The 13,160-nt window shown below is 55.8% G+C and overlaps 1 protein-coding gene across 1 annotated transcript in view; it reads left to right on the forward strand.

The window, feature by feature from the left end:
- The window catches only part of LOC137358407 (serine/threonine-protein kinase A-Raf-like), a 478,222-nt gene extending 466,190 nt beyond the window's left edge, over positions 1 to 12,032 (forward strand). Inside the window, exons 8-10 of the mRNA XM_068024352.1 lie at positions 7,199 to 7,404; positions 7,893 to 8,010; positions 11,944 to 12,032. Of these exons, the coding sequence (XP_067880453.1) occupies positions 7,199 to 7,404; positions 7,893 to 8,010; positions 11,944 to 12,032 (413 nt within the window). The remainder of the gene's footprint in view (positions 1 to 7,198; positions 7,405 to 7,892; positions 8,011 to 11,943) is intronic.
- The last annotated feature ends 1,128 nt before the right edge of the window (positions 12,033 to 13,160 follow it).

Genomic DNA, 13,160 nt, shown 5'->3' on the forward strand with positions numbered 1-13,160 from the left:
TATAATACACACAGGGACCCAGGGTACAGAACACAGGGGCCCAGGGTATAACACACACAGGGACCCAGGGTACAGAACACAGGGGCCCAGGGTATAACACACACAGGGACCCAGGGTATAACACACACAGGGACCCAGGGTACAGAACACAGGGGCCCAGGGTATGACACACACAGGGACCCAGGGTATAACACACACAGGGACCCAGGGTACAGAACACAATGGCCCAGGGTATAACACACACAGGGACCCAGGGTACAGAACACAATGGCCCAGGGTATAACACACACAGGGACCCAGGGTACAGAACACAATGGCCCAGGGTATAACACACACAGGGACCCAGGGAATAACACACACAGGGACCCAGGGAATAACACACACAGGGACCCAGGGTACAGAACACAATGGCCCAGGGTATAACACACACAGGGACCCAGGGAATAACACACACAGGGACCCAGGGAATAACACACACAGGGACCCAGGGTGTAACACACACAGGGACCCAGGGTACAGAACACAGGGGCCCAGGGTATAACACACACAGGGACCCGGGGTACAGAACGCAGGGGCCCAGGGTGTAACACACATAAGGGCCCAGGGTGTAACGCACACAGGGGCCCAGGGTATAACGCACACAGGGACCCAGGGTGTAACACACACAGGGGCCCAGGGTATAACACACACAGGGACCCGGGGTACAGAACGCAGGGGCCCAGGGTATAACACACACAAGGGCCCAGGGTGTAACACACACAGGGGCCCAGGGTATAACACACACAGGGGCCCAGGGTATAACACACACAGGGGCCCAGGGTATAACACACACAGGGACCCAGGGAATAACACACACAGGGACCCAGGGTGTAACACACACAGGGACCCAGGGTGTAACACACACAGGGCCCCAGGGTGTAACAGACACAGGGCCCCAGGGAATAACACACACAGGGACCCAAGGTGTAACACACACACGGACCCAGGGTATAACACACACGGGGGCCCAGGGTATAACACACACAGGGACCCAGGGTATAACACACACAGGGGCCGAGGGTGTAACACACACAGGGACCCAGGGTGTAACACACACAGGGACCTAGGGTACAGAACACAGGGGCCCAGGGTATAACGCACACAGGGACCCAGGGTGTAACACACACAGGGGCCCAGGGTATAACACACACAGGGACCTGGGGTACAGAACGCAGGGGCCCAGGGTATAACACACACAAGGGCCCAGGGTGTAACACACACAGGGGCCCAGGGTATAACACACACAGGGGCCCAGGGTATAACACACACAGGGACCCAGGGTATAACACACACAGGGGCCCAGGGTATAACACACACAGGGACCCAGGGTGTAACACACACAGGGGCCCAGGGTATAACGCACACAGGGACCCAGGGTGTAACACTCACAGGGGCCCAGGGTATAACACACACAGGGACCCGGGGTACAGAACGCAGGGGCCCAGGGTGTAACACACACAAGGGCCCAGGGTGTAACACACACAGGGGCCCAGGGTATAACACACACAGGGGCCCAGGGTATAACACACACAGGGGCCCAGGGTGTAACACACACAGGGGCCCAGGGTGTAACACACACAGGGGCCCAGGGTATAACACACACAGGGGCCCAGGGTATAACACACACAGGGACCCAGGGTGTAACACACACAGGGACCCAGGGTACAGAACACAGGGGCCCAGGGTATAACACACACAGGGACCCAGGGTATAACACACACAGGGACCCAGGGTACAGAACACAGGGGCCCAGGGTGTAACACACACAGGGACCCAGGGTACAGAACACAGGGGCCCAGGGTGTAACACACACAGGGGCCCAGGGTATAACACACACAGGGACCAGGGTGTAACACACACAGGGACCTAGGGTATAACGCACACAGGGGCCCAGGGTATAACGCACACAGGGGCCCAGGGTATAACGCACACAGGGACCCAGGGTATAACACACACAGGGACCTGGGGTACAGAACGCAGGGGCCCAGGGTATAACACACACAGGGGCCCAGGGTGTAACACACACAGGGGCCCAGGGTATAACACACACAGGGACCCAGGGTATAACACACACAGGGGCCCAGGGTATAACACACACAGGGACCCAGGGTACAGAACACAGGGGCCCAGGGTATAACGCACACAGGGGCCCAGGGTATAACACACACAGGGACCCAGGGTATAACACACACAGGGACCTGGGGTACAGAACGCAGGGGCCCAGGGTATAACACACACAAGGGCCCAGGGTGTAACACACACAGGGGCCCAGGGTGTAACACACACAGGGGCCCAGGGTATAACACACGCAGGGGCCCAGGGTATAACACACACAGGGGCCCAGGGTATAACACACACAGGGGCCCAGGGTATAACACACACAGGGACCCAGGGTACAGAACACAGCGGCCCAGGGTGTAACACACAGGGGCCCAGGGTATAACACACACAGGGACCCGGGGTACAGAACGCAGGGGCCCAGGGTATAACGCACACAGGGGCCCAGGGTATAACACACACAGGGGCCCAGGGTATAACACACACAGGGACCCAGGGTACAGAACACAGGGGCCCAGGGTATAACACACACAGGGACCCAGGGTACAGAACGCAGGGGCCCAGGGTATAACACACACAAGGGCCCAGGGTATAACACACACAGGGGCCCAGGGTATAACACACACAGGGACCCAGGGTACAGAACACAGGGACCCAGGGTACAGAACACAGGGGCCCAGGGTATAACACACACAGGGACCCAGGGTATAACACACACAGGGACCCAGGGTACAGAACACAGGGGCCCAGGGTATAACACACACAGGGACCCAGGGTACAGAACGCAGGGGCCCAGGGTATAACACACACAAGGGCCCAGGGTATAACACACACAGGGGCCCAGGGTATAACACACACAGGGACCCAGGGTACAGAACACAGGGGCCCAGGGTATAACACACACAGGGACCCAGGGTGTAACACACACAGGGACCTAGGGTATAACACACACAGGGACCCAGGATACAGAACACAGGGGCCCAGGGTATAACACACACAAGGGCCCAGGGTGTAACACACACAGGGGCCCAGGGTATAACACACACAGGGACCCGGGGTACAGAACGCAGGGGCCCAGGGTATAACACACACAAGGGCCCAGGGTGTAACACACACAAGGGCCCAGGGTATAACACACACAGGGACCCAGGGTATAACACACACAGGGACCCAGGGTGTAACACACACAAGGGCCCAGGGTATAACACACACAGGGACCCAGGATATAACACACACGGGGACCCAGGGTATAACACACACAGGGGCCCAGGGTATAACACACACAGGGGCCCAGGGTGTAACACACACAAGGGCCCAGGGTATAACACACACAGGGACCCAGGGTATAACACACACAGGGACCCAGGGTGTAACACACACAAGGGCCCAGGGTATAACACACACAGGGACCCAGGATATAACACACACGGGGACCCAGGGTATAACACACACAGGGGCCCAGGGTGTAACACACACAAGGGCCCAGGGTATAACACACACGGGGACCCAGGGTATAACACACACAGGGGCCCAGGGTATAACACACACAGGGACCCAGGGTGTAACACACACGGGGACCCAGGGTACAACACACACAGGGGCCCAGGGTATAACGCACACAGGGACCCAGGGTGTAACGCACACGGGGACCCAGGGTACAACACACACAGGGGCCCAGGGTATAACGCACACAGGGACCCAGGGTATAACGCACACAGGGACCCAGGGTGTAACACACACAGGGACCCAGGGTGTAACACACACAGGGACCCAGGGTATAACACACACAGGGACCCAGGGTGTAACACACACGGGGACCCAGGGTATAACACACACAGGGGACCCAGGGTATAACACACACAGGGACCAGGGTATAACACACACAGGGACCAGGAGCCCAGGGTATAACACACACAGGGACCAGGGTATAACGCACACAGGGACCCAGGGTATAACACACACAAGGGCCCAGGGAATAACGCACACAGGGACCCAGGGTATAACACACACAGGGACCAGGAGCCCAGGGTATAACACACACAGGGGCTCAGGGTATAACACACACAGGGACCAGGGTATAACACACACAGGGACCCAGGGTATAACACACACAGGGGCCCAGGGTATAACACACACAGGGGCCCAGGATATAACGCACACAGGGGCCCAGGGAATAACACACACAGGGGCTCAGGGTATAACACACACAGGGACCAGGGTATAACGCACACAGGGGCCCAGGGAATAACACACACAGGGGCCCAGGATATAACACACACAGGGGCCCAGGGAATAACACACACAGGGGCTCAGGGTATAACACACACAGGGACCAGGGTATAACACACACAGGGGCTCAGGGTATAACACACACAGGGACCAGGGTATAACACACAGGGGCTCAGGGTATAACACACACAGGGACCAGGGTATAACACACACAGGGGCTCAGGGTATAACACACACAGGGACCAGGGTATAACACACAGGGGCTCAGGGTATAACACACACAGGGACCAGGGTATAACACACACAGGGACCCAGGGTATAACACACACAGGGGCCCAGGGTATAACACACACAGGGACCCAGGGTATAACACACACAGGGACCCAGGGTATAACACACACAGGGGCCCAGGGTATAACACACACAGGGACCCAGGGTATAACACACACAGGAGCCCAGGGTATAACACACACAGGGGCTCAGGGTATAACGCACACAGGGGTCCAGGGTATAACACACAGGGGCTCAGGGTATAACACACACAGGGGTCCAGGGTATAACACACAGGGGCTCAGGGTATAACACACACAGGGGTCCAGGGTATAACACACAGGGGCTCAGGGTATAACACACACAGGGGTCCAGGGTATAACACACAGGGGTCCAGGGTATAACACACAGGGGCTCAGGGTATAACACACACAGGGGTCCAGGGTATAACACACAGGGGCCCAGGGTATAACACACAGGGGTCCAGGGTATAACACACAGGGGCTCAGGGTATAACACACACAGGGGTCCAGGGTATAACACACAGGGGTCCAGGGTATAACACACAGGGGCTCAGGGTATAACACACACAGGGGTCCAGGGTATAACACACACAGGGACCAGGGTATAACACACACAGGGGCCCAGGGTATAACACACACAGGGACCCAGGGTATAACACACACAGGAGCCCAGGGTATTACACACACAGGGACCCAGGGTATAACACACACAGGGGCCCAGGGTATTACACACACAGGGGCCCAGGGTATTACACACACAGGGGCCCAGGGTATAACACACACAGGGACCCAGAGTATAACACACACAGGGACCCAGAGTATAACACACACAGGGACCCGGGGTACAGAACACAGGGGCCCAGGGTATAACACACACAGGGGCCCAGGGTATAACACACACAAGGGCCCAGGGTATTACACACACAGGGGCCCAGGGTATTACACACACAGGGGCCCAGGGTATAACACACACAGGGACCCAGAGTATAACACACACAGGGACCCAGAGTATAACACACACAGGGACCCGGGGTACAGAACACAGGGGCCCAGGGTATAACACACACAGGAGCCCAGGGTATTACACACACAGGGACCCAGAGTATAACACACACAGGGACCCGGGGTACAGAACACAGGGGCCCAGGGTATAACACACACAGGGGCCCAGGGTATAACACACACAAGGGCCCAGGGTATTACACACACAGGGGCCCAGGGTATTACACACACAGGAGCCCAGGGTATAACACACACAGGGGCCCAGGGTATTACACACACAGGGGCCCAGGGTATTACACACACAGGGGCCCAGGGTATAACACACACAGGGACCCAGAGTATAACACACACAGGGACCCAGAGTATAACACACACAGGGACCCGGGGTACAGAACACAGGGGCCCAGGGTATAACACACACAGGGGCCCAGGGTATAACACACACAAGGGCCCAGGGTATAACACACACAGGGACCCAGGGTATAACACACACAGGAGCCCAGGGTATTACACACACAGGGGCCCAGGGTATTACACACACAGGGGCCCAGGGTTTAACACACACAGGGACCCAGGGTATTACACACACAGGGACCCAGAGTATAACACACACAGGAGCCCAGGGTTTAACACACACAGGGACCCAGGGTATTACACACACAGGGGCCCAGGGTATAACACACACAGGGACCCAGGGTATAACACACACAGGAGCCCAGGGTATTACACACACAGGGGCCCAGGGTTTAACACACACAGGGACCCAGGGTATAACACACACAGGAGCCCAGGGTATTACACACACAGGGGCCCAGGGTATAACACACACAAGGGCCCAGGGTATAACACACACAGGGACCCAGGGTATAACACACACAGGAGCCCAGGGTATTACACACACAGGGGCCCAGGGTATTACACACACAGGGGCCCAGGGTTTAACACACACAGGGACCCAGGGTATTACACACACAGGGACCCAGAGTATAACACACACAGGAGCCCAGGGTTTAACACACACAGGGACCCAGGGTATTACACACACAGGGGCCCAGGGTATAACACACACAGGGACCCAGGGTATAACACACACAGGAGCCCAGGGTATTACACACACAGGGGCCCAGGGTTTAACACACACAGGGACCCAGGGTATTACACACACAGGGACCCAGAGTATAACACACACAGGGACCCAGGGTATTACACACACAGGGGCCCAGGGTTTAACACACACAGGGACCCAGGGTATTACACACACAGGGACCCAGAGTATAACACACACAGGGACCCAGGGTATTACACACACAGGGGCCCAGGGTATAACACACACAGGGGCTCAGGGTATAACACACACAGGGACCCGGGGTACAGAACGCAGGGGCCCGGATTACGGAATGGGTGGGTGTGTACTACATGGGGAAGAAAAGGACAGTACACGCGGGTCGGGGCAGGCGTGCAGTTCACCGGGGTGGCTGTACGGCGGTACTTGAGGCGGGGTGGGTGTTTGACACCTCTCGTGGGAGCGTGACGCTGTGACCTCTGATTTTCCCTCTCCCCCCCCCCCCCCCCCCCAGGGTCCTGCAAGCAGTCACCCAGCCCGCCCTACTCGGCCTCACCGCAGGGACCAGCGACTCCGCAGCCCAAGTCGCCGGTGACGCCAAACCGGGAGAGGAAACTGTCGTCGTCGGACGACAGGAGGAAAGTGGTGAGCAGAGCGGCGGGTGCTCGGGTCACGGGCGGGCACGGGTACCAGGACCCAGAACTGTACCCAGCACTCCAGGTATGCACGCGACCTTATTCGAGATGAAGCTCCTTAAGACCCGCTAAGAGTAACGTGGCAGAAAGTCAGTGACAGGGTAACAGCCGGGCAAGGGTAGGGGTAGGGGACGGGGAGGGGGGGTTAGTGGGGGAGTGCAGGAGCAGGCTAGAGGGGCTGTATGCCCTCATCCTGCTCCGATTGCCGACGTCTACGGGCTACAACACAGGCTGGAGTGCATTACACAGGCTAACGCGGCCCGGGGTGCAAAACGAAGGCGAACGCGACCCGGGGCGTATCAGCATGAGCTAGCGCAGCCGCTGTCTGTGGGTGTTCCGTTAACTTCACACCACTGTTTTGAGTCTGTCGGAACTGAATTGGGGGAGTGGTAATCGGCCTTTGAGTGAAGGGTCTCCCTATGGGAGAGGGGGTCCTTTCGGAGAGATCACCCTGTGAGTGAGGGGCCGCCCACTCTGCGGTGTGTGATTAACCCCGTCTTACTTGTTTTCCAGAGGGCGCGGCCGTACAGAGATTCCAGCATCTACTGGGAGATCCAAGGCAGCGAGATAAACATACTGAAAAGGATTGGAGCAGGGTCTTTCGGGACTGTATACAAAGCAAAGTGGCATGGTAAATACAGGGGCAAGAACGCGGCAGGGAGAGGACAGGAGCACGCTAAGCACAGGGCAGCGTGGTTGCTTGCCTTTCAGAATGCTGACCTCTCTCCTCTCCTGGTTCTTGCAATGACTGATTCGACAGTGGGGAATTTAATATTAGCACCTCTTTCTCACCCAGGTTCGAGCTGTCTCTTTCCTCAGTTTAATGCCTGCTCCTTCTCCCCATCGCTGTCTGCCTGGTTTGTCTCTGTCTGTCCCTCTTCCCCTCCTTGCCTCTCTCCCAACCCTTTCTCCCTCTCTCTCTCCACGCTCTCTGTCTCCAGTATGTCTGTCTCTCTCACTCTCCCTCTCCCCCCCACCCCCTCCCCTGTCTCTTGCATGTCTCTCTCACCACTCTGTCTCCCTCTCTCTCCACTCTCTCTCTCTCCTGTGTGTCTGTCTCTATCTCTCTCTCTGTCTCTCCACTCTCTATCTCCTGTGTGTGTGCCTGTCTCTCCACTCTCTCTATCTCCAGTGTGTGTGTGTCTCTCTCTCTCCCCACTCTCTCTATCTCCAGTGTGTGTGTGTGTGTGTGTCTCTCTCTCTCCCCACTCTCTCTATCTCCTGTGTGTGTGTGTCTCTCTCTCTCCCCACTCTCTCTATCTCCAGTGTGTGTGTGTGTCTCTCTCTCTCTCCCCACTCTCTCTATCTCCAGTGTGTGTGTGTGTCTCTCTCTCTCTCCCCACTCTCTCTATCTCCAGTGTGTGTGTGTGTCTCTCTCTCTCCCCACTCTCTCTATCTCCTGTGTGTGTGTGTCTCTCTCTCTCCCCACTCTCTCTATCTCCAGTGTGTGTGTGTGTGTGTCTCTCTCTCTCCCCACTCTCTCTATCTCCAGTGTGTGTGTGTGTCTCTCTCTCTCCCCACTCTCTCTATCTCCAGTGTGTGTATGTGTCTCTCTCTCTCCCCACTCTCTCTATCTCCAGTGTGTGTGTGTGTGTGTCTCTCTCTCCCCACTCTCTCTATCTCCAGTGTGTGTGTGTGTGTCTCTCTCTCTCTCCCCACTCTCTCTATCTCCTGTGTGTCTGTCTCTCTCTCTCTCCCCACTCTCTCTATCTCCAGTGTGTGTGTGTGTCTCTCTCTCTCCCCACTCTCTCTATCTCCAGTGTGTGTGTGTGTCTCTCTCTCTCCCCACTCTCTCTATCTCCAGTGTGTGTGTGTGTGTGTCTCTCTCTCTCCCCACTCTCTCTATCTCCTGTGTGTGTGTGTGTCTCTCTCTCCCCACTCTATCTCCAGTGTGTGTGTGTGTGTCTCTCTCTCTCTCCCCACTCTCTCTATCTCCAGTGTGTGTGTGTGTGTCTCTCTCTCTCTCCCCACTCTCTCTATCTTCTGTGTGTCTGTCTCTCTCTCTCTCCCCACTCTCTCTATCTCCAGTGTGTGTGTGTGTGTCTCTCTCTCTCCCCACTCTCTCTATCTCCAGTGTGTGTGTGTGTGTGTCTCTCTCTCTCCCCACTCTCTCTATCTCCAGTGTGTGTGTGTGTGTGTCTCTCTCTCTCCCCACTCTCTCTATCTCCAGTGTGTGTGTGTGTGTCTCTCTCTCTCTCCCCACTCTCTCTATCTCCTGTGTGTCTGTCTCTCTCTCTCTCCCCACTCTCTCTATCTCCAGTGTGTGTGTGTGTCTCTCTCTCTCCCCACTCTCTCTATCTCCAGTGTGTGTGTGTGTGTCTCTCTCTCTCACCCCACACTCTCTATCTCCAGTGTGTGTGTGTGTGTGTGTCTCTCTCTCCCCACTCTCTCTATCTCCAGTGTGTGTGTGTGTCTCTCTCTCTCTCCCCACTCTCTCTATCTCCAGTGTGTGTGTGTGTCTCTCTCTCTCTCCCCACTCTCTCTATCTCCAGTGTGTGTGTGTGTCTCTCTCTCTCTCCCCCACTCTCTCTATCTCCAGTGTGTGTGTGTGTCTCTCTCTCTCGCCACTCTCTCTATCTCCAGTGTGTGTGTGTGTCTCTCTCTCTCTCCCCACTCTCTCTATCTCCAGTGTGTGTGTGTGTGTCTCTCTCTCTCCCCACTCTCTCTATCTCCAGTGTGTGTGTGTGTCTCTCTCTCTCCCCACTCTCTCTATCTCCAGTGTGTGTGTGTGTGTCTCTCTCTCTCGCCCCACACTCTCTATCTCCAGTGTGTGTGTGTGTGTGTGTCTCTCTCTCCCCACTCTCTCTATCTCCAGTGTGTGTGTGTGTCTCTCTCTCTCTCCCCACTCTCTCTATCTCCAGTGTGTGTGTGTGTCTCTCTCTCTCTCCCCACTCTCTCTATCTCCAGTGTGTGTGTGTGTCTCTCTCTCTCTCCCCCCACTCTCTCTATCTCCAGTGTGTGTGTGTGTCTCTCTCTCTCGCCACTCTCTCTATCTCCAGTGTGTGTGTGTGTCTCTCTCTCTCTCCCCACTCTCTCTATCTCCAGTGTGTGTGTGTGTGTCTCTCTCTCTCCCCACTCTCTCTATCTCCAGTGTGTGTGTGTGTCTCTCTCTCTCTCTCCCCACTCTCTCTATCTCCAGTGTGTGTGTGTGTCTCTCTCTCTCTCGCCCCACACTCTCTATCTCCAGTGTGTGTGTGTGTGTGTGTCTCTCTCTCCCCACTCTCTCTATCTCCAGTGTGTGTGTGTCTCTCTCTCTCTCCCCACTCTCTCTATCTCCAGTGTGTGTGTGTCTCTCTCTCTCTCCCCCCACACTCTCTATCTCCAGTGTGTGTGTGTGTCTCTCTCTCTCTCCCCACTCTCTCTATCTCCAGTGTGTGTGTGTGTCTCTCTCCCCACTCTCTCTATCTCCAGTGTGTGTGTGTGTCTCTCTCTCTCCCCACTCTCTCTATCTCCAGTGTGTGTGTGTCTCTCTCTCTCTCCCCACTCTCTCTATCTCCAGTGTGTGTGTGTGTCTCTCTCTCTCTCGCCCCACACTCTCCATCTCCAGTGTGTGTGTGTGTGTGTGTGTCTCTCTCTCCCCACTCTCTCTATCTCCAGTGTGTGTGTGTGTCTCTCTCTCTCTCCCCACTCTCTCTATCTCCAGTGTGTGTGTGTGTGTCTCTCTCTCTCCCCCCACTCTCTCTATCTCCAGTGTGTGTGTGTGTCTCTCTCTCTCCCCACTCTCTCTATCTCCAGTGTGTGTGTGTCTCTCTCTCTCTCCCCACTCTCTCTATCTCCAGTGTGTGTGTGTGTGTCTCTCTCTCTCCCCACTCTCTCTATCTCCAGTGTGTGTGTGTCTCTCTCTCTCTCCCCACTCTCTCTATCTCCAGTGTGTGTGTGTGTCTCTCTCTCTCTCTCCCCCCACTCTCTCTATCTCCAGTGTGTGTGTGTGTCTCTCTCTCTCCCCACTCTCTCTATCTCCAGTGTGTGTGTGTGTGTCTCTCTCTCTCTCCCCACTCTCTCTATCTCCAGTGTGTGTGTGTCTCTCTCTCTCTCCCCACTCTCTCTATCTCCAGTGTGTGTGTGTGTGTCTCTCTCTCTCTCCCCACTCTCTCTATCTCCAGTGTGTGTGTCTCTCTCTCTCTCCCACTCTCTCTATCTCCAGTGTGTGTGTGTGTCTCTCTCTCTCTCCCCCAACTCTCTCTATCTCCAGTGTGTGTGTGTCTCTCTCTCTCCCCCCACTCTCTCTCCTGTGTGTTTGTCTCTGTGTTCTGTGACTGTCTGCCTGTCTCTTGCAGTGAGTGTATAAGACTCACTTTATGATCACTTTCATATTCTGTACCCACCCCCCACTTCCTTGCTCCCACTTTCTCTCCCTTTCCTTCCCACTCCCCCTCTCCTCGCTCTTTCCCTCTCGTTCTCCTCTCGCCCCTCTCTCCCTGCCCGCCTTTACCTCCCCTCCTCCCTTCTCTCCCTCCCTATCTCCTCCAGGAGTAAATAATCCCCCGTTCCCTCTTCTGGCTGCATGTCCGTGTCCCCCCGTGACAGTCCCTCTGATATTTGTGAACTTCTCCCTATGTTACAGGTGATGTTGCTATTAAGATTCTGAAAGTGACCTATCCAACTCCTGAGCAGCTCCAGGCATTCAAGAATGAAGTGCTTGTTCTCAGGTAAATATTCTGTGTAGCTGTGTCGCTGTCGGTGAAACCGAAACCACTGCCCTCCCCGTGACGTGTTTCTACCACCAGCGGACAGATTCAGTAATGTCTCTCCGCGCTCGGCATGCTGCATTCATCGTCTTCGCCACCACAAAGAACGAGCTCCTTGACTCGTTTGGAAGGAGGCTCTCAACAAAATTCTGCCCCAGTCCCGGAGCGAAACCTTCCAACAGCAACACGGCGAAACGGTTGCTGGACACGTCGGCAGCGACACGGTGTTCACCAGCTTCCTTCAGAGTTCACCCTTCCTCATCGCCTCGCCCGTAATTGTGGGGTGGGGGATGTGGTGGCTTATTGTCGTGGCATGTGAACAGTGTCGGTGCTGTTGTTGAGAGAGTGTTTGTCCATGTTTTGTGTACAGGTCTGACTGCAGGATTGTTGTGTGCGTGTGTGTGTGTGTGCGCACAAGCGAGTGTCAGAGAGCGAGGAGCGGGCAGTAGGGAGAGGTGAGGAAAGGGACAGAAGCAGAGAGCGAGGGACACACACAGGGAAAGAGAGAAAGAATAAAGGAAGAGAGAGAGATGGACAGAGAGAGAGTTAGGGGGAAAGAGAGGACAAAAAGAGAGAAGGAGAGACAGACAAGACGAACAAAGAGAGAGGAGAGTGAGTCAGGGACAGAGAGGGAGAGAGACAGACGGACTGGAGGGGTGGGGGACAGGTGGAGAGGGAGAGAAAGTGAGACACGGACTGAGAGAAAGGGAGAGAGGGTTGGGGGGGAGAGAGAGAGACAGGGACTAAGACGGGGAGAGAATGAGGGATAGAGAGAGAAAGACGAGGAGAGAGTGTCAGGGACAGACACAAAGAGAGAGGCAGGGACTAAGACAGGGAGAGAGGATGAGGGGGAGAGAGAGACAGACAGACTGAGAGAGAGAGACGGATGGCGAGACAGGGAGAGAGCGTCAGGGACAGACAGAGAGAGAGAGAGAGAGAGACAGGGAAAGAGGATCGGGGCAGATAGGGTCAGGACAGACAGGGAGAGGAGGGTCAGGGACAGACAGAGAGAGAGAGAGACAGGGAAAGAGGATCGAGGCAGATAGAGAGATGGAGAGAGAGGGTCAGGGACAGACAGAGAGAGGAGGGTCAG

This window comes from Heterodontus francisci, chromosome 49 (assembly GCF_036365525.1).
Source record: "Heterodontus francisci isolate sHetFra1 chromosome 49, sHetFra1.hap1, whole genome shotgun sequence".
Classification (NCBI taxonomy): Eukaryota; Metazoa; Chordata; class Chondrichthyes; order Heterodontiformes; family Heterodontidae; genus Heterodontus; species Heterodontus francisci.